This window comes from Tenrec ecaudatus, chromosome 8 (assembly GCF_050624435.1).
Source record: "Tenrec ecaudatus isolate mTenEca1 chromosome 8, mTenEca1.hap1, whole genome shotgun sequence".
Classification (NCBI taxonomy): Eukaryota; Metazoa; Chordata; class Mammalia; order Afrosoricida; family Tenrecidae; genus Tenrec; species Tenrec ecaudatus.
In genome coordinates this window covers 96,953,589-96,980,799 of record NC_134537.1, presented here as the reverse complement: position 1 = coordinate 96,980,799, position 27,211 = coordinate 96,953,589, and the positions used below count along the sequence as shown (strand labels likewise).

General features: G+C 42.1%; 1 protein-coding gene across 5 annotated transcripts in view; it reads left to right on the top strand.

Moving 5' to 3' along the window:
* The first annotated feature begins 275 nt into the window (after positions 1–275).
* The window catches only part of GOLGA7 (golgin A7), a 33,562-nt gene continuing 6,626 nt past the window's right edge, over positions 276–27,211 (top strand). Inside the window, exons 1-6 of one of the 5 annotated variants that reach the window (XM_075556627.1) lie at positions 279–367; positions 626–758; positions 5,886–6,038; positions 18,044–18,145; positions 19,181–19,248; positions 22,215–23,634. In XM_075556627.1, coding sequence (XP_075412742.1) covers positions 363–367; positions 626–758; positions 5,886–6,038; positions 18,044–18,145; positions 19,181–19,246 — 459 coding nt within the window. In that variant the 5' untranslated portion in view covers positions 279–362 and the 3' untranslated portion in view covers positions 19,247–19,248; positions 22,215–23,634. Of the gene's footprint in view, positions 418–625; positions 759–5,885; positions 6,039–18,043; positions 18,146–19,180; positions 19,249–22,214; positions 23,635–27,211 lie in introns of those variants that run through there. The other 4 variants (XM_075556629.1, XM_075556631.1, XM_075556628.1 and 1 more) reach the window with 4 other exon arrangements.

Sequence of the window (27,211 nt, the reverse complement as noted above, 5' to 3'; positions counted from 1 at the left end):
GGGGGGTGTCCCGCGTGTAATCGGCGAGGTCCGATCCACAGTGAAAACAACCCCTTTGATCAGTGTGGAGAACTTCTTCGTCACAATCCGTAAGGGTACTGATTCGATGGGAAACCGCGAGTGTCACACGCCTGGCCCCCGCCGTCGCCGGCAGTCCCCACCAACCGCCGTCGCCCCGCCCGGCCTCGCCTCTCCCTTCCGGAAAGACGTCTCCCTCCGGGGCCGAGAGGCGGAGTCGGCCGCAGACCCCGCCCGCGCCGCGCCGCCAGGACACGGTCACTTTACGGCCGGAGCTCGGGTTGCTCCGGCACTTGCGGGAGGCGGCGGCCTGCGGGCGGGGCGGGGAAGAGGCCTTTTGCGGCATGACGTAAGTGACGGGGGAGCAGCGCGACAACGGCTGGAGGGCAGAGGAGGCGGGTTCGTGTTTCCCGGGCCGAACCCGGCTGGTGGGGGACGCGGGGCCGGGCCGGGCGGGACCTGTCGGGACAGCATGGGCCAGGGGGAGTGGGGCGGGGGCGGCCCGGGGCTGTTCCGGGCCGCGGGTGGGTCCGAAGGGCTGGCGGGCCGGAGGCCCGGCGCCAGGCCACGGCTCTGACCGGTGGTTGGTGTCCCTCCGAACCCGCAGCGCGGCCCATCCTGTCCTCGCCATGAGGCCGCAGCAGGCGCCGGTGTCCGGGAAGGTGTTCATCCAGCGAGACTACAGCAGCGGCACACGCTGCCAGTTCCAGACCAAGTTCCCCGCCGAGCTGGAGAACCGGGTACGCTGCCTGGCTCCCCGCACCTGCCCTGGGCGAGAGGGGAGACGCCCCTAAAAGGGGAGGCTCGGGGCCGCCTAAGGGTCTGTCGGCCCTGGGAAGGGGAAAGCAAAGAGGGGCCTGGCCTCAAACTGTGCGGAGAGGGCCACTGAGCAAGACCTCAGGTTGGCAGAGGACGCGTGAAAGCAAGCCCCTGGCCGGAGCTCTGATGTCCAGCAGCCTCCCTCCCCCGCCCAGTTGTTGAGGGCCGTGATGGGGAGCATCCTGAGGTCCCAGGCCATCACGCCCAGCAAGTGATGAACTGTAATCCTCCCTCACCACACAAGAGAAATCATTCTGATGGCTGGCCCTTATGGCATGTGCTGGTCACACTCCGGACCAGGTACACGGACCCCCATGGGACTTGAAAAACATTGGGACACAGAGGGGCTTAGACCGGATAATATCTCAGAACAAGGCCTTCCACTAGTCACTCCCGCTTAGGATCACCAGCCTTGACTTGCAGATCAAAAGTGTCTTTAGAATACACCTTTAAGCAGCCTGACATTCAAAAGTGGACAAATGGGATTTATTTCAGTGTTCTTCAGACCTGCCTTTTTGTTTTAATTAAACAAACCCTGTTCTTTCTTGTAAAGGTACAGTGGTGGGTGTGGGTGTGTGTGTTTCTAGTGCCACTTATATGCACACACCCAAAGATGAATTCCTTTGGTCTTGAGCTGTGTATCCTGTAGATTCTGTTTCCTGTTAAGAGGTCAATGACTAGTTAGATGGGAGGAAACTCTGTGGCAGAGATTGAGAGGTGATTAGGTATGACATGGGTGTGGAATTAAATGCCGGTCATGGAATAAGTGGGCACAGATGAGTGTGTGCAAGAGAAATGTGTAGCAGTCACTCAAAGTTAGCTTGTAGTTAGGTGGGTTGTTGTACTTGATTGCTAGGGTTGGGGGTGGGGGGCAGTAACAAGCACCAATTTCTGTATCCCTCTTTCCTTCAGCTTGCTTTCTTCCCATGGGCAGGCTACTGGGCCAAGGGTGCCTCTTGATCTGCAAACTAGAAACCACACTTGCCTTCTGAAGATGGTGTGTAGAAAAACTCGTTCGTGAGACATCACATAAAATGCTGGGAGTGGGCTGTCAAGGTTTTAGACCTGACATTTCCACAGTGCTGTGAGCACCTTGAGGACGTTGCCTATTATCTGAAGCTACCAATGCTGTTTTTTAAATAGTTTGACATCATAGTTTGACATCATCATGTTGTTAGGACTTATATGAAATGGATCGAGTGTTTTAATTTAGTCCTCTAATAGAAACTATGACTTAGCTAGTTGATGTGTTTTCATATCCAAATATAAACTTTTTCACCACACATTTTGCATTCACAAAATTCTTTAGTTTAGGCTTTATGTCAGGCTTCCAACCCTGTACCTTAGTCAAATATAAGTATGCTGAATGAGACACCAACCTTCCGTTCTCTCTGTGTGGTAGAACTTTCATTTTACAGTCAGAATAAAGCAATACAATAGTTACCCCTCCACTGGTTCCCACAGGAAATCGGTGTTTTTAAATCCTGGAGTCCTTTTAGTTCTTTCATTTCATGTAGCCCAGGCCTGAACTGCTTGTGGTAATGTATGAAATGTTAACTGGCGCTGTTCAATTGTGCCTTTCATTTTTATTCTTTTTAAATGCTTGGCATAAAACACTAGCCTGTACTTTAAACTGCCTTGGAAAACTTTTCATTTTTTCCCCGTGTTGAGATTAAATTTAAATTACCGGTTTAGATTTTTTCTTGCTTTGTTTGATGGAAAATTAAAAGATTTCTTTCTTTTGTTACTACTTACCCTAAAAATGTTACTGATTGCTCCACCACTGGGGTTGGTTTTCCTTTTGTGAGACTATCACACTTGGCAACTTACAATAGGAAGAAACTAATATACAAATGTCTTGCATTACTTTTCAGCATTTTTGTTTTGTTTTTAACCACATGTATACCCTTTAATTTGGGAGTGAGGACAAGTTCCGCCTGTGGCCAGACTTGCTGTATTGACTTTCCCCACTGCCCGTTGGGCTAGAATACTTGGATGCTGATTGTTTCGTTGCCACAGTTCTTCCTAGGAAGCTTTACTCTCGGTTTTAGCCAAAATGTCGACATTTTAGGAGGCTCGGGGTATGGGCGGTGTATGCAGCTATGTGCTCGACTAGTTGCTGAAACGTTGACTGCTTGCCTCTGGGTGGCAGTTCAGTGTCACCCAGAGGTGCCTCAGAAAGTAGGCCAGGCAAATGTTCTCAACAGCTCACACCCTTGAAAGCCCTATGGAGCAGGTCTGCACACCTGGACTCACCCTCAGTTGCAAGGACTCAGGCAGCTCATAGAAGCAGGCATCTTGGGCACCCACGGAGTAGATAAAAACAATGACTCAGAATGGAAACATTTCCCTAAATCATTTTTAAAGGATGTCTCCACATCTGTCCAAAGAAAAGTGTCTGTAGAGATTACCTGTTGCCTTGCCACTGTGATCATTTTAAGCTCCAACACCAGGCTCTCTACCACATAGTTCGACAAGTAGCAAAAATTACAGCCTGATTTCTATTTCCCTTCTGACTTTCTTTTTTAATCATTTTATTGGGGGCTTGTACGACTCTTATCACAATCCATAACATCCATCCATTGTGTCAAGCACATTTGTACATTTGTTGCCATCATCATTTTCAGAACATTTGCTTTCCACTTGAGCCCTTGGTATCAGTGCCTCATTTCCCCCCTCATGAACACTTGATGATTTATAAATTGTTAGTATTTTTTCTCCCTTCTGACTTTCAGTGTTTACAAGTCCACTTTTGTATTTGACCATGGCCTTAGTTTTTTTTCTAAGTCTTCGTATACAAAGGAAGAGTTCATAAAAGAGAGAATTCTATATAAGCCGTTATTTGTAGGAATGAGGGAAGCATTATAAAAGAGACAGCCCAAAGTGACAACAGATAAGTTGTGGTTTGTTACTGAGAACAGCAGTATTAGATGAAACGTCCTGCTAATGGGCTTTGAAGGCCCAAGGGTAATGTATTGAGGTTTGAAATCTATAAGGCACTGAGGGAGAAGTGCTATTGGAAGAGGAAAGTAGCACATGATTTGAATGGAAATTAGATGACCATAGTAGTACTAATAGAAATTTAGATGGTAGTGGCACTGAGTAAAAGAAAGTTAAACTATGCCATAGAGCAGCGGTTCTCAACCTGTGGGTCACAGGGGTCGCCCAATTCATAACAGTAGCAAAATGACAGTTATGAAGTAGCAGTGGAAATAATTTTAATGTTTGGGTTGTCACCACAACATGAGGAACTGTATTAAAGGGTCGCGGCATTAGGAAGGTTGAGAACTACTGCCATAGAGTCAATTCTGACTCAGTGATACCACAGGACAGTAGAACTGCCTCTTGAGTTTCTGAGACTTGATACTTTTACCGGAAAAGACAACCTCATCTTTCTCTCTCAGAGTCCCTGGTAGGTTTGAACCACTCACCTTTTGGTTAGCAGCTCAATGTGTAGTGAGCTCCTTCAGTGTCACTGAATAGAAGTAGGTAACAGAGAGGTCTGGTTTGAAAAGCTCAGTGGTAGTTTAGGACTTTGCCTTGTCCGGTGTGAGCTTTCAGTAACAGAAGTTAAGAGAATATCTAAAAACAGTTGAGGCAAATATACTAACAAATTTTTCAAGGATTAAAATTTTAAAGAATTTTAAATAAAAATGATCCTTGAAGAAACAAAAATGCATGAAGAAATGAGAAGCATCTGATATCTCTGGGAAATGAATGCATATCACTGTATACAATAATAAAAGATCTTGTTAGTTTGCCGGAAGAGGGAACTTTGAATAAACAGACTATAAGCTTGTGCTGCTTGATGCTTCTGTTTAAAACACTGTTCCCTTTCTCTTTTTGTGTACGAAGTACCAGTGTATAAGTGATTCTGTTGACGATCACCACTCTCACTAGATAGAGGGAACGTCTCCTTCCTTTTGTATCTCCACTATGGGGAGGTGGGCTTCAAAAAATGTAAGGAAATGTTCCATTATCTTTTAATTCTATTTTTCCATGGGCGCTTTTAAACCCCTTTGTATTTTATCCGTGTTTTCTGTTTTAACACCCTGTCAATTTGCTGTGTTACTACACACGCTATCTCCTCTGCTCTCATAGCTAAACTTCTGAGGACTGGAACAGTATTTCATGGGTACCCCAGTGCCACCCAGGGTCTCCAAAACCAGTTGCTATCAGGTCACCTCTGAGGCAACCTTCACAATGAGACCTGAAGATATTCAATGCCTGTAAGAGGTACAAAGTTAAAGCCTAAAGAGTTTCAGGAGGCTCAGGCTTTATCACTTAAAAGGAGTGTTAGCTATTAGATAAAGACAGAGTTAGAGCCCCTGCATGGGCAGTTAAGTTAAGCACTGACTACTTACTGAGAAGTTGGTGGTTCAAATCTACCCAGAGTGTCTCGGAGGGCAAACTTCTGAAACTTTCAACCTTGAAAACCCTATGGTAAACAGTTGTACATGGTGTGCATGAGGGCTACCATCAGACTGAGTCATCTCCATGACTAGTAACAACAATTAGATAAGAATTGGAAGAGGTTTCTAAAACTTTGTGGGAAAATTCTGTTATCTTTGAATTTTATTTTTCATGAACATTTTGAAGCATCTTTGTACATCCTCATTTATGATCATGGTTAGGTTCCAAAGACCAGATTATTATGTGAAAATCAGCATGAATGCAAAAATGGAAGGTAGCCACTTAGGATCAACGATAGATGTAAATACATCGTTACATAACTGCCAAGCCACAGAGAATCATGGTCTAGCCAAGCTGGCTAATTGGTCATCACAGCCAGCATCACTCCACATGCCTCGCACCTTGGCACGTAGGACTGCCAGGCATACACTGTTAATGCACAAAACACAGATAGTCAACTTCCCAATATAATCAATGTAAGATGTCAGATAATAAAATCGTTGATAAGTGAGGCTTATGTGAATTGTCAAAACACTAAAGTAAATTAATGATGGCAAGCATTAGTGAGTTGCTGATTCCCCCCCCCACACACACACACACAAATTACAAGTTTTTTAATTCCTTTTTCTTAACAGATTGATAGACAACAATTTGAAGAAACAGTTCGAACTCTGAATAACCTTTATGCAGAAGCAGAGAAGCTTGGTGGCCAATCATACCTTGAAGGCTGTTTAGCATGTTTAACAGCATACACCATCTTTTTATGCATGGAAACCCATTATGAGAAGGTAAGGCTCTGTTTATTTTCATAAAATCTGAAATAATTTTTGAAAGGTCTATTGTTTATGTTAACAAGTACCAGACATTAAATGTATAGGAACATTTTAACAATTCTAATTTTGTAGCTGATGCCCACAGCACATTGGAAAGAGTCTTGAGCTTTTCAAAAAGAAATCAAAATTTGTTTTTCAACTCACAGTTGATAAATCAGTGTTCAGAATGGCCTACACTTGAAAACCCATGCAAACACACTACCAGTAAGTGAGTCCCACCTTACAGCAACCCTGCAGAGGGTGGAGATGATAGCTCTGTATGGGTGCAGATGGCCTCATCTTTCTCTCTCAGAGCAGCTGGTTGACTGGAACCAGCAACCAGGGCAGCATCTAACGTAGAGCACCATCAGGGCAGTCCACACTAAAGCAGAATGTAAGAAGTATATATTCTTATTTTACCCAGCCTTCTGAGAATCCCTTTATTTTACAAAAATCTCATAATTGGGTTTAGGATTCTTTATGCACCTGAGTTTTTATCTACTTTTGAACTACTTCCTACACAAACTTCTCAGCTATCTTTTAAATTCGGAATGTCCAAAGCCAAACCTGATACCTCCTCATTTTTGTTAATATCGCCCTTGTGCTTTCAGGTGACCCTAAGTGACCTTATAGAAGAGGGTAGAACTGCCCCTGTGAGTTGCTGAGATTGTAACTCTATGGAACTAGAAAGCTTCCTCTTTCTCCCTTGGAGCTGGCTGGTGGTTAGCAGCCCAAGGCATAACCATCACACTACCAGGTTCCTAACTTTTCACATAGATACAAATATATACTTGTCAGACTGAAATATCTACCATTTCTCCATATATTTTTTATGATTTCCTCTGCCACCACCCTAGATTATGCTCTTATTACCTCTCTCCAAGACTTCTGGAGAAGCTTCCTGTGTGGTGCCAGTGGTTAAGCCCTCGACGGGTAGTAAGTAGGTTGACAGTTCAAACTCAACGAGAGGCACTTCGAAAGACAAGCCTAGCACTCTGCTTCTGCAAGATCACAGCCTTGAAAGCCCAATGGAACAGTTCTGTTCTGGAACATGGTGTCACCATCAATCAACTCAAGGACAGCCAGCAGCATGCTATGGAGACGGCTTTCCAACCAGTTTTTTCCTTTCAGTTTATAGATGGTCTTATAGACCTACTCGTAAAATCTTGTTGCTGTTACCATTGTTGTAGGATTGTGTGCAGAGAAGTGTTTACTGTTGTTTCGTTTTACTCTTAAGTACCGTGTCTCAGCCATGTGCTGACCTCCTCATTGTGTACAGGCACGATTTTTTAAATTGTGCATTATAGATAACTGCGCTTTTTACAGATTAGAGGTTTTTTTTGGACATCCTTGTGTTGAGCAAACCTCTCGGCACCATTTTCCAACAGTGTGCTCTCCATGTCCCTGTCACATTTTGCCAATTTTCACAGTATTTCACAAAAATGTTGTCAAACTTTTTTTACAATGCTATTGTATACTTAATAGGCTACAGTGTATATAAACATAGTTTTTATGCACTGGGAAACTAAAAGGAAAAGTTTGTGAAACCTGTTTTATTGTAATATTTACTTAGTTGTGGTGGCCTGGAAGCAAACCCTGTAATATCTTTGAGGTCTGGCAGTATTGCCTTGCCCATCACCCAAATCAGTATCTGTCTACTGTTTGGTTAATAAGGAGCCCTGGTGGCACAATGGGCTAAGTATTGGCCTGTTGACCAGAAGGTCAGCAATTCAGATTCTCCAACCACTCTGGGAGAAGGTGAGCCAATCTGCTTCCATAACGATTTACAACCTTGAAAATTTTATGGAACAATTCTGCACTGCCTATAAGGTCACTGAGATTAGCTCGACATGGTGTGTTTAGTGTGTATGTATCTCTGCCTCTCCCTCTTATCCCTGGTAACCATCAAAAAGTATCTTTTTCTGCACATAAGCCTCTTAACTTTTTATAATAGTGGTTTCATACAATATATGACATTTTGAGATTGACTTTCATTCAGCGCGATGTCTTCCAGCTTCATTATATTATACGATGTTTGCAGATTCATTGGTATTTAGTGTTGCATAGTATTCCAGTGTGTGCCTAGTTTGCTTATGCATTCATCTACTGATAAGCACTTAGGTTATTTGCATTTTTATGTTATTTGTTGTAAATTATGCTGTGTGGAACATGGGTGTGTATATAACCATTTCACAAGTCTTATTTCTCAGATTGTGTTAAGCAGGGTTCTCTAGAGAGAAAAAACAGGACACTTATGAATTTATTTATATTTGTGTGTGTGTGTTTATACAGCACGAAATAATATAGCAGATAATCAGTCCACACAGCAGTACAGAGGGCTCAGTTCAGCTCACTTCCATGGAACAGTTAATATACTAGAAGACCTTCAACTCAAAAGGGCTGCAGGTCCAAGGTCAAGGAAGCAGACAGCTGAGTCTTCCCTCCGGCACAGGGAGCAAACAGATGGGTTGGTCACCAACAGTCAGCAGCTCAGGAGCTTAGAGAAGGTCTGGATAGGATATTGAACTCAAGCCATGCAAGAGGACAGGATCCACCAGCCTCAAGCTCCAGCAATGTACACACCAAGCAGCATGATACCTCAAGAAGAAACCTCAAGCTCTAGCACAGGATCCACAGGTTGGCTTGCCCCACAGATATTGTAGCTCACAAGTTGAGGTAGAGAACTGGCTTAAAGCAGCCTCATGCTGGTCCTATAGTCAAAGAGCAAGAGAAAGGGGCAGGCCCTGCAGAGCCCTTTTCTCTGCCCTCCAATCAAACTGCAACCTGATTAATCTCACATGTTCCTATTGGCCAGAGTGGCACGATAAGCCTACCTATTACACGTATATTTGTATTGGGATTGCTAGATTATATGATATCTCCATTTCTAGCTTTAAAAATTTTTTAATCATTTTATTGGGGGCTTTTACAGCTCTTACAACAGTCTGTACATCAATTGTTTCGAGCATATTTGTACATATGTTGCCATCATTATTTTCTAAACATTTACTTTTATTGAGCCCTTGGCATCAGCTCTTCTTTCCTCCATGGTGACCCCTTGATAAATTATGAATTATTAGTATTTTCATATCTTACACTGTCCCCTGTCTCCCTTCACCAAGTTTCGGTTCTTCCCCCTGGGGCCTAGGAGAGTGGTTAATGTGTTCTCATCTAGTAGTTTTGTTGTTGACTCGCTAGGGTTTTCTGTGAGTCGGACCATGTCACCTGTAGAGTTGGATTTCTTTGCTGTTTGAAGGCCTTTTGTTTCCTTTTTCCTTACTGCTCCAGTTCGGAGGTCTATTCAAATATGGAGTGTGAGTGGTGATAAACAGCAGCCTTGTCTGGTGCAAGGAGAGTGATGTCATTTTCTGTGTTGAAAATCACGTTGGCCATTGATTTTGAGTAGATATGCCTTTAATTATACTGGGAAATTTCCCCTCTGCATATTTTGCGTAAGACTTTTTATGAGAAATGAGTGCTGGATTTTAGCACATGCCTTTTCTACATTGGTTAATGAGATCATGGAGTCTTGCCCTTTGTTTTATATGTGGTAGATTGCATTGCTGCTTTTTCTAATGTTGGACCGTTTTCGCATGCCTGGCCTGAATCCAGCCTGGTCATGGTCTATCATTTTCTTGATCTGATGTTGGATTTTATTGAGAATGTGTATGTCTGTATGCGTGGGGGATATTGAGGTATATTTTTCTTTGGTGTCTTTGCCAGATTTAGGTACCAAGGGTTTTTTTGCTTCCTAACATGAATTCAGGAGAATTCCATCCTTATGTTCTGAGGTAGTTGGAGTAGAGTAGGTGCCAATTGAATGTTTGATAAAATTCTTTAGTGAATCCTGGAGCCAGCATTTTTTGGTTGCTGGCAGTTTTTAGAACCTCATCGTTTTCTCTGTTGTGAATCTGGTAAAGTTTTCCACTTCCGTCTTTGTTTAGGTAGATTATGTGTCTAGAAAACAGTCCGTTTCAACTGGGGGTTTTCAAATATGTTTCAATTTTCATTTCGGTTATTAAAATGTCACCCTTTACATTTCTGAATATGTTATTTGCATCTTCTCTCTCTGTTAATTTGGCCAGCTCATTTTTACTGCACTCTTCTTGTCGATTTTATTATTAATGCTTTGAGAGAACCACCTTCTAGCCTTTGTATTGATTTTATATCTCATTTATTTCTGCCCCAATCTTTATAGTTTCCTTTTTTCTTGTGACTACAGGGTGTTTGTTTTGTTTGTTTTGTTTTTTGACTGTTCTTGTTTGGAGTTCTATGGTTAGGGGTAATATTGATTTTGACTGTTCTTTTTAATGTGAGTGCTTATTGCTATACATTACTGTATATACTCGAGGATAAGCCGACCCGAATAACAGCTGAGGTACCTAATTTCACCATAAAAACTGCATTTAAAATGTGCTGGAAAACTCGACTAATACACGAGTATATACAGTAACCTCTCTGAGCTCTGCTTTTAAAGTGTATGTTGTATATGAATTCTTGTTTGAGTCTAGCTTTTATTTTATTATTTTACCCATCTTATTTTAAATTAGCGTGTTAATTCGGTTTCCATGTATTTGATCTTTTCCCTACATGCTTAATAGCAGTGTTATCCAAGAAGATGACTTGCACTATTTCAGTGTTGTTTAATTTATTGTAGTCGAACCTATGGTCTATTCTAGAAAATGACTTGTATGCTAGGAAAGAATATGTACTGTGCTGGTTTTAGGTGCAATGTTCTATATATGTCTGAGATCGAGTTGATTAATTTTGTTTAGAACTTTTGTATCTTTTTAGTTTCTTTCTAGTTTCTCCATTGAAATTGGTGTGTTAAGTCTCCTGTTATTGTGGTATTTTCGATTTCTCTTTTCATTCTGTTAAGTTTATGTAATGTATTTTGGAGTGCTTTAATTCATTGCATGGCTATTTATTATGGTTATGTTCTTGTTCAGTCATTGTGTAACGACCTCTATCTCTAACGCTGTCTTTTGCCATAAAATCTGTTCTACCAGAGACTAATACTGCCGTTCCTGTTCCTTTTTTATTACTATTTTCCTGGGATATGTTTTCTACCCTTAGATATTTCATGATCTTTATGACCTTATATCCGAGGTGTGTCATTCTGATGGGTCGTAATGATGAAGCAGCATATTAGGGAGTCATGTTTTCTTATCCATTCTGCCACTCTGACTCTTGACTGGTGCCTTTAGTCCATTTACACTCAGTATATTTATCAATAGATGATTTACTGCTGTTGTCGTTTTATTGTGGGGGGTTTGTGTGGTACTGATAGATTTCGTGCCGAATCCTGTTTGTGAATTAGCTTTTGGTTTCTTCACTTGATTTTGTGTAAAGAATATAGTTTTTTATTTTGATGACACAGTTGATTTTCTTTGTGAGGAATTTACTTTGACCTTCCTAATTTTACACATCTATATGGTTGTTGCCTTAACTTCCTCTCCTTATGGGAAGTTCCTTAACTACATCATCTATTGTTGTGTAGCTGTCCTTTAGAGATTGACTACTCGGGTTCCCTCTTTTCAGTCTTGTGTCTCTATTTTATTTTTGAAAATTCTTTATCTGGGTTGGTTTCCAGATGGTGCTATCATGTATATTAATTGCACTTTGTTGTTGCTTCTCTGTTCATGGTTCCCTTATTTCACATCATATTTGAAGGACAGTTTTGCTGGATATACAATTCTTGGTTGGCATTTTTGTAGTTGTTTCAGAATTTTTTTATATGCCATTCCATTACCTCCTTGCCTGCACACTTTATGCCAAGAAATCAGAGCTTAGTTTTACTGATTCTTCTTTTTAGGTAACATTTGGTTTTCCTAAACTACTCCAGGAATTCTTTCTTTGCCTTTGGTTTTGGATTTTTTTGCTTTTTAAAGGTCTGTTCTATCTGGGATTTGTGGAGCTTCTTGAATGGTCTTCTCGTCTTTCATGATATTAGGAAATTTAATGCCAGCAGGCCTTGGACAATTTTCTATGTACTTTTGTTCAGGGGGGTTGTATTCCTGTCCTAGAATTCTGATCATGAGTGAATTATTTCACTTGATTATATCCCACATAACTCTTGGGTTCTCTTCATTTTCTTCATTCTTCTTTTCTGATTGTGCCATGGGTATCCAAGGATTCGCCCTCCATTTCACGAACTCTGGCTTCCATTGATCAGTTGTCCTTTGCATTATCAGTTTCTGAAATTGTAGTGTTAGTCTTCTGGATTTCCAGTTAACTGTTTTTGTATGGTACTGTGGGTTAGATGTTGGACAGTTAACTACAGAGGCGGTGGTTCAAGCACACCAACTATTCTGCCAGAGCAATATGAAGTTATCTGCTCCTATAAAAATATGCCATTTCAGAAACCCTAATCGAGAGAGTCACTGTAAGTCAGAGTGGTCTCAGAGGCAGTGGGCTTCACTCTGGTTGGTTTTCCATTATTTTGTCAATTTATCGTGGTATCATTTTTTCTGGATAATTCTAGAGTTTTGCCTGAGTTTTCCTTGATCTCTTGGAGGGTTTTATATGTAAGTCCTTTGAATTCTTTATCAGGTCGTTCAAAAAGATTTCCTACCTAGTTCTCTGTTTTGGTAACTTGCAAGAGCCATCTTTTCCTGCTTCTTGTATTTATAATTTAATTGTATATTTGTTTGCTGAGTCTTGATTTATTGTTTTGGCTGTGGGTATTGGGGCAAGCAGGACACTTGTCGGGCTGCACTGGAGACCTTGACACCTGTCTCCTTCTGAGTGGGTGAGGTAGCGGCTGGGTGTGTGACCACAAGTCTCTCTCTGCTGATCTTGTGGGGAATGAGGTGGGTGGGTGGGTGGGTGTTGGCTTCTGTTGTTTGACCAGTAGTTCAGCAGGTGTGGTGGATGTGGCTGGTTAGTGGGGGCACCATCAGCGCCTTCCACTGACTTGGTGGGCATGAGTCGTGGCAGGTTACCACTGCTTCTCATAGAGTTGCAGGGGGCCATATGCGCGGTGCCCTCACTGCCAGCAAGCCAGGCGAGCAGGTGGAAGCAGGAAGCAGCAGATAGGTTGTACTAGCAGGCAAGAGTGCCTGGCCACACCAAAGTGACCTGCCGTCACTCACATGAGTCGTCAAGTGGGAAAAGGGTGGTGCTGGGCTACAGCCACCAGTCAGGGCCTTCGGTGACTCCGGGTATGTCGACAGTTACTCTGTGTCCTGTTGGGAATTCCATGAAGTTGTCTTTTATACTTTTCGCCCAGTACTGCCGTCTTTTTCATGAGATGGCCATGTTGTGCCAGGCATATTGGCAAAGCCCCTCCGTCCCATGTCTTCTCATTTGCTGTTTCATTCAGTTTTTTCTTCCAGTCGGTGTCTGATCAAGTTCTTTATCCTTTCCTTGATACTCAGGGTTACAGGATTACCTTCTCTAGCTGTTTTACTTCATTTTTCAGTCTGTGTGTGGTCTTGTATTTTCTTTTGGTGAAGGATGAGATGGGATTCATTCATTCATTTGACAAATACTGAATGCCTACTATGTGTTCATGTATGTGCAAGGCACATAACTGAAGAAGGCACACATGGTTGCTGAACTTGGGTTGATTATTCGTTGAGTACAACAAGAAAACTAGTGGCGCTGTAGGTTAGGTGTGGGGATGCTCCCCTTGAGGATGCTCCCCTTGGTGATTCAAAACCACCAGCCCTTCCTCGGGAGAAAGATGAGACCATCTGTTCCTGTAAAGATTTAATCTCCCCTCAATAAAATTATTTTTTTAAATAGCTACTTTATAAAATAAAGTAGGAACCCCCCCAAAAAAAAAAGATTTAATCTCAGAACCCCTACATAGGGTGGCTATGCATTGGAGCTAATTCAATGGCAGTGGGTTTCATTTGGGATTTTAACAGAACCAACAGCAGGTATGAACATTGTGACAGATGTCTTGACAGGACCAAACTGGCTATGATAGAACGCTATAAGTGAGATCCAATTTGGATTGTGTGGTCCAAAAAGACCCCCGAGGTAATGACATTTAAGCTGATCTGTGAAAGATGGAAAGCCTGGGGCAAAGTGTTTAGGTAGAGAGATCATTTGGACAAAGGCCCATGGAACTAACTCCCTGGATGTTGGGAGTTGAAAGTAGGCCGTGGGGGTGGGGAGGTCAAGAGTAGTGCCAGGTGAAGGCAGAGAGAGCGGCATACCTGTATCATGCAGGATGCTGTCATCTATTGAGATGTTTCCCTTTTTGTAGTCGAAGCGCAGAGGCCTGCAGCTCACAGAAGAGTGATGTGACCAGGTTGAAAGTAGAGAATGCTCATCGCTACATGAAGAAAGGATCTAAGAGTGGAAGGAGGGAATCCACTTGGAAAGTTCTTTAGAACTCCAGACAAGAAATGATAGTTGAAACTAGCTACAGGGCAGTGATTGGAGTAAATGGGACGATTCAAGGGCTAGTGTGAAGACTTAGAAGAGCTGAGTAAAGGAGTGGAAATTTAGCAGAATTCATATGGGTAAAAACATGGTCATCCCTGGTTGCTGATTTGACAAAATATATATTAGTAGAATTTTTAGGTTTTGTCCCATTCTGCTTCACATGCCGGTTCTGCCTGATATCTTTTAAAATGAAGTGCATGTGTAAGTTTTAATCTGATACTTACAAACTTTTAAAACTTCAAATATATAATTAATCTTGTTTAGCAGCTACTAAATTTGTTCAGTGTTAAAATAGTCAGCACCTTTCAATTCAGTACTTTCCATGTCAGTTTTTGGAAGGCAGTTTTCAGTACAATCAGTACAATGGACATTTATTCCATAAAGTGTTTCAACCTGGGTGTGTAGGCAGTATATAGGGGCCGTGGTGATAACACTCATCTGCGCAGCGAGAAGACCCTTGATTCAAATCCGCTAGCTATTTCACGGGAGAAAACTGTGCCTGTGAAGAGTATAGCCCTTGAAAGCCAATGGTGCAGTTCCTCTCCGTCCTGTAGCTTTGCTCTGAGTTGGAATGAACTTGACACCCAGCAGCAAACAGACCAAATAAAATTAATCAAGAAACCAAAACTGGAGGCATGGCATAATTTTAAATAAGCGGGGTTTTGCTTAGCTTTTGTTTTAGAAATGAATTTGCATAAATACATCATGCAAGGTGAATAATTGAATGATCATAATTAAATGTAAGGAATATGCCTTTAAGATAAAAGTTTTTAAATGTGTGTTTTTGATAAAATGTTGGAGATGTAAAAACTACCACCTTCTTTCCTTTCCCAAGTTTGTGTTACTGTGTTCTGCTTTATGGAAGGACAAGGTTGAATCATTTGGTCTTTATGTTTTAAACACTAAAATTCCTAGTCTACAAACAGTAAGTCAAATATAAGTGCTTACACTCTGTCATTTGGATTAAACTTTTAAAAATTGTAAATAGGCCTTTTAAATCTTACTAGAACAACCGCACATTTTTCCTATAATGTGTTAGTTATTTATTTTAAATGAAGATAAAGACTTCAGTGTTATTTCTCTATTGTTGCTACCCATTATAATTAGGGAACCAGTGTGCTGGTAAGAGGTTCCTCTATCTGTCTGCCTTGCCCGTCAACTAGACAGCATCACTTCTGCTTATACGCAGTAACCTGTAAAACAAGCACTTTTAGGAGCGACGTTGAATTCTTCTGAAATTGCTAAGATTCTGGTGGTCCGTCTGTCCCCCTTATCCTACTTAGGCTGTTCTTCCTGGGCAACCTTTTAATACAGTTTCTCATGTTGTGGTGACCCCTGCCCCCCACCCATAACATTATTTTCGTTGCTACTTCACAACTGTCAGTTTGTTACTGTTATGAATCAGGCGACCCTGTGAGAGGGTCGTCCGACCCCCAGGCTGAGAAGCGCTGCTCTGGATGGGTAGTGTTGGGGGATGGCAGCTTTTCCTGAGGCTTCACTGTGGCTATGAAACCCTTGGGCTTTGTAAGCATTGCAAATGAAGGTCTGTTTTACTAAGGGTTTAAGAATAACAGATAATTTTGTAAGGTGCTGTGGTGTCATTAACGTTAGTAACCAGGAGTGAAATGAACGTAAGGTTTCTTGGGGTGAGAATGGTGCTTGCCTTGTTTGTCCCAAGCAAACAAACAAACAGTATGAATATACATAGATGAATGCTTTTCTGTTGTTAAAGGACGACTTTGGAAACCCACAGGGACAATTCTACCTTGTCCTGCAAGATGTTTAAGAGTCAGAATCAACTTGATGGGTGTGAGTTTTCCTTGCTGATTGCTAAAGAGACTACAAATTTCAAAGTAGCTTTCACATTGATGCCTTCACCCAAGCATGCATCTTGGGATAGAAAAAGAAAACTTTGTTTTCTTTCTGAAATGCTTCCCAAGTGCATATGAATGTTAGTAAAGTTTAAATAGGAACCTTGCCCAACAAAGCTACGCTTGAATCAAATACGAGAGTGCCATGCCTTTGCTAGTAATCTGCACCCAAGGAGGGAGGAAAGCTGTTTTCAAGGAGGCCTTTCTTTGAGACCGGCCATGCAAGCATTTCTCTGAGGGTCTCCCGGTAGTGATGGACTGGATGAGGGAGACTGAGTCTCCAGTTTCCAGTGCTGAGAAGGAAATTGGAACTAAGTCTGGGAGGCCGGTGTTGGGCGCCTTTATAAGCCACTTCCTTCCATTTGTTACTTAAGGCATGATTGATGGACAAGCGCTGATATAAAGATAGGGTCTAAGGTTTTGTTTTGCTCGTAAAGACCAAGCACAATGCAAATTCTTTGAGACTTGTGACTGGAAGAATGGTATGTGTATCCGAGAGATAATTAACTGAAGCCCTCTGGAGTTTCCAGCAAAGTGCCCTGTAGGACGGCGCAGAGACTGCTGCGGAGGTTTTCTAAGGCTGGAATCTTTGCCACATCTGTGGCATTGTTCGCTCAGTAATCATACACTTTTTTTTTTCAAGCCTAAACAGGGAGATTTTACCACTCGCAAAGATGTCACCTGAATAAACTTTTTCCCTTCAGTGAGAAGAGTTCATTATATCAGCCAGATCGAATTTTGGATCCTAAATCACCTTATGCCGATGGTAGTGCCCCAGTGTGTTAGGTTGACGTGGGGCGTCGCACCTTCACACTGAATGGGGCTCCCTGTCCAGCCTCGTTTCCTGCAGTGCTTGTTACGTTTTATCTGTGATTTTATCATCTGCTGATAGTGTGCGTTTAGGGAAATACATAGTAATTCAAAAGGCTGGATCAAAGCCTCTTTGAACATGAAGGCCAGAAAGGGGTTATGATGACTTAGTCTGAACTAAAGCATGTAACTCTTTGATTTTGGATATAGCTGTTAAGATTTATTTTCTTCTAGCTTATCTGTCTCCGAATTGCCCTTATTAAAGCTGGAGTTTTGGCAATTTCCAGAAGTTCCTTTGTATCTTATCTGGTTTTCGTCTGCATTTGCCTTGACTTTTACAACCTTAATACTAGACTTATAAATTGAGGGTCCTGTGTGGGACACAGAGCCAACTGTAGAGCAGCAGCACTGCATGCAGTCCTGGAAGTGATGCCAGAAACGTGCAGTCGCCACAGCGGCCAAGGCCGCGTGCTTTGCGAAGGAGATGCAGCGGTTCCTTCTCAAGTTACCGGCCCATCTCTTACCCTTACTTAAAAGTGATGGAAACATGCACCCCCGAGAAGCAACACTTCTGGGCGTGAAAGGGAAGGTGAAGACGCCGTGCCTGGCCTGACAAGGTGCCGCCGTGCTGTGTCCTCGTGAACGCCTCGCTCTGCCGGGCCTTCGTGTGCGGTTGCACCTCTCCCCACGGAGACGCGTTTCACCCGCAGAGTCCGCCACGCTGAGCCACGTGTTCTGTGTTCTCTGCCACTGATAGGAGCCGTATTCCTCCATATGATCGCCAATGCATTGCTTTGAAAACTAACTGCTGCCTGAGTATATTGAGATCTAGCTGGTACTTAAAGGAAAATCTGATGAAATGTTTTTAAAAACCAAAACTGTGGTGTTCTTTTCTGTCAGGTTCTGAAGAAAGTCTCCAAATACATTCAAGAGCAGAATGAGAAGATATATGCTCCCCAAGGCCTCCTTCTGACAGACCCCATTGAGAGAGGACTTCGAGTTGTATCTTTTTTGACCAGATTATAAGGTCCAAATATTTATAAGCGGAAAATCCTGGTGTGGGCGTGGCATTGGCTGGAGAGGACCTACCGGCACCTCTTCATTAGCCTTGGGAGGTGCTGGGTGAATTGCGTGCCTCCTATCTCTGGCTTTTTCTTTTTTTCCTAATGTTTCCTTTTCTTTTCCTCGGTATTGTGCAGCGCTCTGCGGTGGTTTCGTATTCTGGTTACCGTCTTCCTTGGCGGTTCTGCCAGCAGCTTGTAGTAACAATGGGGGCTGTGTGAGTAATGCGTCTCAGCTGCAGAAACTGAACCTAAAACCCCTGTGAAATGCACGAACTCGTAATGTGTGCTGAGACTTGTCGTCCAAATGAATTGCAGCTCCATGGATTCATCTACTCGTTGAAATCAGTCACAGCTGCCAGATGTATAGTTCATTACCTTTGACAGTGTGTGCATATTTTTAGAAGCAGTGAGCTTTGAAAACTGCTAAGTGAATCTGGTAAATAAAATGGCAAAAGAACGAATACAGCTTGATGACACTGCAGTAATGGGTAGTTTTAAATTTTTTTCTTTCATGTAGATCACATAATTCCAGCGCTTCCAGCTGATAAAAATTTCAACAACTTTATTACACTCTTCAGCAATGGTTCTTAAGCCTTAAAGGTCATGAACCCCTCTCCCCCCACAAAAAAAATTTTTTTGCACATAATGTCAGGGAGTTATTTTTTGAATCATTGGATCAATTGCCTCCTTGTCCTTCCCGTTACAAACTTTCTAGTAATGACAGCATTTTTTTCCCCAAAAACCTAAAATTTAATGATAAATGTTAGGGAGGAACTACATATATAATATCAAAAGTAATTACATTTCTTACAATTTTTCAGCAAGGTAGAGAAAGCATGTTAACTCAAGTAATAAAAATGTTAATAATTTTAAATATACGAATTAAAAGGAAAGTGTGCAGATGACGCCCCGTGCCTTGCCATCACCCCTCTCTCTGTGTGTGCTCTGGTGTGTCTCCTTGACGGCCACGCTGTTGAGATTGAAATCACCATTTACGAAGACAGAAGCATGGGCAGTGGAAGATAAAGCTCAGAAATAGAGGTAAATGAGAGATCAATATGGTTTCACGGGCTTGAGAAATGCGTGGGGTTTCTTCCTTGCACAGTAAATAAATCATGAAAACATGCAGTTAAATGGTAGTGTCTTTGATATGCCAACTTACTATATAAGCAGAAGGATATGTTAGCTTAATTATCTAACATCTGTATTTAACCAAAGTTCTAGTTGGTAATAAAGAATTTAAACTTGATTGTCCTTCTATAAGACTTTACATTGGTTTTGTTGTCCCTTTGCCTTTTGAAGCAACAGCAGCAGGGCGTGGGGGATATGTTTGTTTTAGTATTTCAAAACTGTTATTAAACACCCACCGCCATCAACTCGGTTCCTACTCACAGCCACCTTCTTTCTGTAGGACAGAGTAGAAGTGCTCCTTCGACTTTCTAAGACAGAATCCCTGTGGAAGCAAGAAGCTTCCTCTTTCTCTGTGGAGGGGCTGGTTGGTTTGAGCTGCCGACCTTTCACTTAGCTCTTCAGTGTCTAGCCTACAGTACGTCCCGGGTTCCTTAATACTATCACAGACACTAAAACAGTTTTGCATATAAGGATCAGTTCAGAGATTTCCCATACCCTTTTCATGATGAATGGTTTTAATAACCAAAGGAACATTTCAGAGAGGAGTAAAGAGATTCTGAATATTTCACGTATAGTATTTAAATATCTTCAGAGCCCTGTGAAGAAAGCTAACCTAGCAGGCAGAACCATAAATTTCATTTCTTTGTTTGGAATGTTTGTTGTTATGTATCCATATAATACCCTTGAATAAGTGAAAAACAAATTTGTTAATACTACTAGGATTCTAGAAGGATTGATGTATTTCAAGTACAGTGTTGAAGAACTTTAAAATACATGGACTCCACAGAGAATGAACAAATCTTTCTAGGAAGAAGTACAACAGAATGCCCCTTAGTGGCAAACAGATATGGCGAGACCTGCTCTCACCTACTTTGGACATATTATCGGTTGGGATCAGGCCCTGAGCAAGGATATCATGCTTGGTAAAGAAGAGTATTAGTGAGGGAAATGAAAACGAGAATCCTCAATGGGATGCACTGATACGAGTGGCTGCAGCAATGAGCTCACGCAATTGTGAGGCTTTCGCAGGACGGGCAGTGTTTTGTTCTGTTGTGCAAAGAGTTGCAGCTATGCGTCACGATCTAGTCGGTGGCACTTAGCAACAACTAGGAATCTGTCCGCAAACTCATACTGTGATGTTCTGGAGCTCAGGTCAAAGTTCGTAAAGTCATAGTACCCTAACAGCCTTCTGATGGCAGAGAGCAGTACTTCACTTTAGTCTGGAGCGCTTTCTGCAGATAGATATTATTTTGGCGCTTCAATTTTCACCCTGTGAGCAGGTGGCTGTCACTGATCAGCAGGCAGCGCAGAGACAAGAAGTACCACAGCAGACACAGACCTTCCCAGCGCGACAGACAGCTGTCACTGAGGGGCGCCTGCTACGTGCCAGCCACTGTGCACATAGCATTTCTGAGGCTCACAAGAACCCACTGTGAAGAGCCTCGGGACCGAGACCGAGGATGCAAGTAGTTTAAATTACACTCTCGGCCACAGAATCTGAACTCCGTGTGATTAATGGCCGGACTGTTTGTTACACTGTCTGCTTTCATATACTCTCAGCAGCAAGACAGTGAAAGGAAAGAACGCATCAGGTGATGAAAAGTGTCTGTCCCCCTTTTCATCTAATGTGGTTTAAAATTGTTTTTATCTGCTTCTGCGCCATTTACTGGATCCTTCAAGCCACCGAGCATTTCAGAACCCCCTGCTTGTAGCATTAGCGAGTGTGTCGCCTGCATTCTGGAAAGCTAAAGATCCCGTGTCTTTTTGTGACACTTAGTATTTTCTATGTACAATTTCCAAGCCGATATTTTTCAAACAAGCACTCAGAAGCCTATGTGTGGTTTTGTTGCATGCCATTGGAGTAAGTTTGTTTTATCAATTGCAGCTGCGTTGACTTGGCACAATCCATTTGTCATGACTCATTTTGCAGCTATTATTGCTACATAGAATGTTTTTCTAAGGTGGTGTGGGGGTTTGAGCAATTATACACCAGAGGCTAATCTATCAATATTCAAACAACTGTGAAATTTTGAAATGGGAAAGCTTTACATTCAGAACTTCTGGATAGTCTGATGAATGCAAATATTTTTGTTCAACACAATTAAGTTTTCATAGCTCTGTGTTCATCAGCCCCGGACATGCGGTCTGAGTAGTGATCCTGGAGTGAGGAAAAGCTTTAGGAATAATTAATTCCATCCTGGCATTTTTCTTACGGCTGCAAGGTATCTGCACTATCATATGGGGGTGGCCTTTTTAAGAGAAAGAACATGAAATAAAATATATATTGCTCTTTTAAATTTTAATTGTTTAATACCCTACAGATCTCAAGGTCTCTCCTGTATAATCATACCATTAGTGCTCTTTGTATTAAGATATTGTTTCTTAAGGAAATAGAATATATGGTTATTCTATTTTAATAAATTAGTAAGGGAACGGTAATAAAATAGCTAATATTTATTGATTCTATGTGTCAAGACTTGTCCTGAGCGTTTGACTTGTCATCACAACAGCGGTACAGAGCATCTACAGTAGCTTCGGCACTCCTTGTTTTTCAATGAGGAGGACAGTGAGAAGTGGGGGAGTTAATTGTTCGAGGTTAAACAGCTGATCGCTAGCAGAGCCAGGATTGCAGTGGAAGCATTCTTGCCCCCAAACTGCCCTTCATCTCTGCTATACTCTTGATGGGCAGGATTAAATATTCTGGGCTTGGATTTCTAGTCCCTTGAGCTATGTGTTCATTGGAGTAGTAGAGATATAAATAGTTTATTAAATGGGAGCCTAGGTTAGTAGACTATAACCCACATGAATAAAAGAGACAATTCTGGAGGTTATTGTTAACATCTCTTCCTAAAGCCTTTGCTTTTCCCCTCTCCTAGCTCCTGCCTGCAGCTGGGGCCCTCCTGTCTCCACGGGCCGACCGCAGAGTGTCCCCTACCTCCTCTCCAGAGCATCATTCCTTTGTATCTGCTGCCAGAGCCATGGTGCCATTGACTCCAAGGACTAACTTTCTAAAATTCCGCTCCTGGGGTGACCTCTAGCCTCTCAGCATCCACTTTGTGTCTCCAAATTGTGTAGGACTCCGTAATCTTTGGGTTGGTTTCAGAGAAAACACAATGAAGCATTTCACTTTTTATTCAAGGCTGTTTAATCAAATTATGCAGTTGGTCATCCCAATGCAAAGCTGTTTTTTATCTGCAACCATTGGGTTCTCTTGGTTCCTTGGGCCAGATGCCCAGGTGGCATCAGACTGCAAAAAGGCCTATTTCACTCAGTGTTCAGTCCTTATTAGCCTGAATTAATAAAATGCGTTTTCTCCAGCATTTGGGTCAACGGAAGGCTGTGTCCATAATTTTGCTAACCTGTCTCTCCAATCTCCAGGATCTACCGGTTTTGCCATGACTCCGATCTTAAGATCTTCCTGTGCTGGTCAGCTTCTATAACCGAAGCTCATTGGAATAATAATGTATTTTGTTATTTGTTTCATTACAGCAATTATGACTAATTAAAACAGTATTTAATGCCATTTCCAGGTTTTGGGGTTCTGTTTTATTTTTAGTTCTTAATTTTGTTACAATTGCATTACCATGAATGTTGGGAAGATGTGATGTGTGTTGCTTGTTCATTACAAAAAATAAGGAAGCACAAAAAGGTGGATGCTAAACCATCAGACACAGAAATATCCCTGTTGTGTCTCTGAATGTGTAATAAATGAGTGTAATAAATATTTTAATTATAGTTTTGTTATAAATATAACTTATGAGAAAAAATTTGATAGGAATAATACTGTATATTGCTAATTTTTAACCGTCCTCCTGGCCAACCTTATGAATCATAGACCTTGCTCACATACAGTATTCAGTGCACAGAAGTCATATGATGGGGTCCAGTACAATAAGTGGTTTCAAGTAAAATTCTCAAGTGTGAGTCAATAGTTCTGGTTCTTTTGGCTGAGTTTTCTTAATAATAGCTGAGGGCTGTTTGTGCCTGATTCGCCTTTTGGGTGTGAGAGCTGTGCATCTGACCAAAACTTCAGAAATAGGAGAGGGAAAAACATTTAAAAGTTTGACTTTCAGAGACATGGTAGGTGCTAATTACTGGATTTAATCTTTCAGATTTAATTTCTTTAATAGGTTTGATAGTTCGTCAATAAATTCCATAGGTCTGTGTAATATTTTAATTGTATAATAAAACCCCGTTGTTATTTTATAACCCGTAATAGTATGTCTGTCTGTCTGTCTGCCTTTTAAACCCATTGCAGTGACTTTGCTGAAATATTAACACAGTAGTAAAACTTTTCTTAAACAAATCGTCTCTGTGTCATATTTGGTGAAGTGGTAAGTAATATGGCAAAGAAACACTACTAGTAGAGCAGCTTGGTCTTTTTAAGCAAGCATCGTACATTTGTATACGACAGTGCATCTTTCATTACATCTTTCTGCTACTTACATATTCGTAAGAACAGATAGGTGCCCATAGTCCCTAATAGCCAAACATGCCTTCGCTGAAAGAAAGCAGGTGTACTGTTTCCTCAGGGAAACAAGATAGCACAAGTATTGTTGTTTTCTTGGATCATCTGATGGCTCCGTTTTGGGGGGTTTTTTGTTTGTTTTTTGGTTTATCTGTGTATTACCAAGAAACAAAGTGTCAAAACTTTTTTTTCTTGTCAACCCAACAGTTAGTTACACTCTGCTGATTCATTTTAATTCAGGGCCTGCATTGAGAAGCAGCCTGCAGAGGAAGTGGGAACTGTAGACACCACGCGGGTTGTTACAGGAGGTGCCTAGTTTGACAACGGCCCTAGTTGTGGCTGTTGTAGGTACATCAGTCTAGTTGAGATCATTGCTGTCCTAAGAATTAGACTTCGCTTGACCACTCAGCTATTGATTCCTTAACTGATATTATCTTCAAAGAAATCTTATTTACCCACAGGGACAGAGGTTAAGACTTCAGCGTATCTTTGTAGCAAACAATTCTGCCTGTCACGTCAACTAGCTTGGCCTTCAAGTGGAAATACTCGCTGCCATTGAGTTGATCCCAACCACTGTTAGGACCTTATAGGTCAGAGTAGAACTGTTCTGGTGGGTTTCTGAGACTGAGCAGCTGGTGGTTTCAAACTGCTGACCTTCAGCGCAGTAGCCCAACGACTAACTCACCAAGCCACTTAGCAGATCTTAAATGCTGAACCGGTTGATCATGGGGATACTTCGGGAGATGGCTCCATTTTTGGTCTTTCTTTTAATGAAGTGGGTGTATAGAAGAAACTTATAAGATATGTAGTCTGTATTCCAGCTTATGTGAGGTCATTTTCTATTGTAGACATTTCAGCTTCTCTTTTGTACCCAGTGAAAGTAATAGTAAATAATACTCACGTGTAGGCAGGTGAGGATCTTGGGGTGCTTCTACTTTGGGCTGCCAATTGCAAGGTCAGCAGTCGAGCCCACTAACTGCGCCCACAGAGTAAGATGGGGCTGGTAGCAATGCATGGAACCCTAAAGAGTGGCTCCACTCCATCCTGTGGGGTCACTGGGTGCGTATACATGGAATGGCAAGGAGGGTGGGTATAGGGTAGCCAGTGTCAATTTTAAAAAGAGGTCATAAAACCTCAATTAGCTTCCATCTCAGCCCGAACTCCTAGCATACGTGAGTCATCTCATGAGGACCATGCTTTTTGTTATATTTTAATTTCATCTAAAATGGGTCTGCCTATTAACATTTTTCCCTACCTCCCGCCATACTTCTCTCCTACCTCTCCCCATAAGCATCACAAAAACATGCTGGCATCCAGTTGATCCTAACTCCTAGCAACCCTGTAGATGGGAGGATTGTCCCTGTAGGTTTTTGAGAGTACATCTCTGTGGTAGAAGACACTCATCTTTCTCAGCACAGCCCGTGGTCTCCTTAATGCTGACATTGCAGTTAGCAATCCAAGTAATCCACTACTGGGACTCCTTCCCTAACAAAAAGGTTTATAAAGTCCTCAGGAACAGAGATTTGTTTCTGATCTTGGCATCTACTACTAACCCCAAACGTCATATGCAGTGCTACATATAACTAGCACTCCGCAGTAAAATGAATAAATCGGAAGTCTTAATCCAATTAACCTCAGAACCTGACTACCCTTTAATTAGTAAGGCCTTGGGACTCTTGATAAGATGATGACTTGTGTGTGCTCATTGTATGGTTGGCCTGAGATTGGGAGGCAGGAAGATGGGGCTCAGGACACCAGCCTGTGTGATCACAAGGTGTCAGAGGGGATCAGGTATAAGGCATCATCAGAACAAAAAAAATCTTACCATAGCGAATGAAGGGGGCAGTGCAGAGTGGAGACCCAAAGCCCATTTGTCGGCCACTGGAGATTCTCTCACAGAGGGGTCTAGGGAAGGAGAGGAGTCAGTCAAGGTGCAATATAGCACTGATGAAAAATACAACTTTCCTCTAGTTCCTAAATGCTTCCTCCCACCCTGCCCCCCACTATCATGATCCGAATTCTACCTTGCAAGTCTGGCTAGACCAGAGAATGTACACTGGTACAGATGGGAACTGGAAACAGGGTATCCAGGGCAGATGATACCTTCAGGACCAGGGGTGTCAGTGGTGATACTGGGAGGGTAGAGGGAGAGTGGGTTGGAAAGAGGGAAACCGATTACAAGGATCTACATGTGGCCTCCCAGGGGGACAGAAAACAGAAAAGTGGGTGAAGGGAGCCGTCGGACAGGGCAAGATAGGACGAAAATAATAATTTATAAATTATCAAGGGTTCATGAAGGAGGGAGAAGCGGGGAGGGAGGGGGAAAAAAGACCTGATGCCAGGGGCTTAAGTGGAGAGCAAATGCTTTGAAAATGATGAGGGCAGTGAATGTACGGATGTGCTTTACACAATTGATGTATGTATGGATTGTGGTAAGAGTTACATGAGCCGCTAATAAAATGTTAAAAAAAAGTGCTTGACACGATGGATGTATGGATTGTGATAAGAGCTGCATGAGCCCCAATAAAATGATTTAAATAAAATTTTTTTAAAGGATGAAAATAATTATCGTTTATCAGGTGTTCATGAGACAGGGTCGGGGAGGGAAGGAAAAAGGGGCTGATACCAAGGGCTCAAGTAGAAAATGTTTTGAAAATGATGGTGGCAACATAGGTACAAATGAATTTGATACAATTGATGTATGGATTGTTATATGAGCTGTAAGAGCCCCCAATAAAATGATTTTTTTTTAAGTTATACTCTCAGGCAAAAAAAAAAAAGATTGGGCTCGGTTCCATTATAATGGATTTGTTCTGAGATAACTACTTGAATCCAGTGACCTTTTCTAGATTGGGAATTCCCAAGCCTAGGCAATATCAGGATCATCTGCAACAAACCTGTATTGCTGAGTTCTGTTCAAACAGGCCTTCTTTATGAATCAGAATCAGGGTGAGAAATAGACACCTGTATTGTTCAAGCACCCCCGTGAGTCAAGCTACTCTAGAACCTTTGGGTCATGACCCTTTTGGGGATCAAGTGACCGTTGCACAGGGGTTGCCTAAGACCACCTGAAAACAACAACGTTATAGTTATGAAGTAGCAATGAAAATTTTATGATTGGGGGTCACCACAACATGAGGAACTGTATTAAAGGGTTGTAGCATTAGGAAGGTTGAGAACCACTGATCTAGAACCTAGCAATGAAAATTTTATGATTGGGGGGTCACCACAACATGAGGAACTGTATTAAAGGGTCGTAGCGTTAGGAAGGTTGAGAACCACTGATCTAGAACCTTTTTTACCCCCGCCCCCGAGCTCCACGGGCGGCTCCCTGATCTAGAACCTTTTATCACCGGAAGCTGACACTAGATACAGAAGCCAGAGTATCTACACGTTGGATTCTGC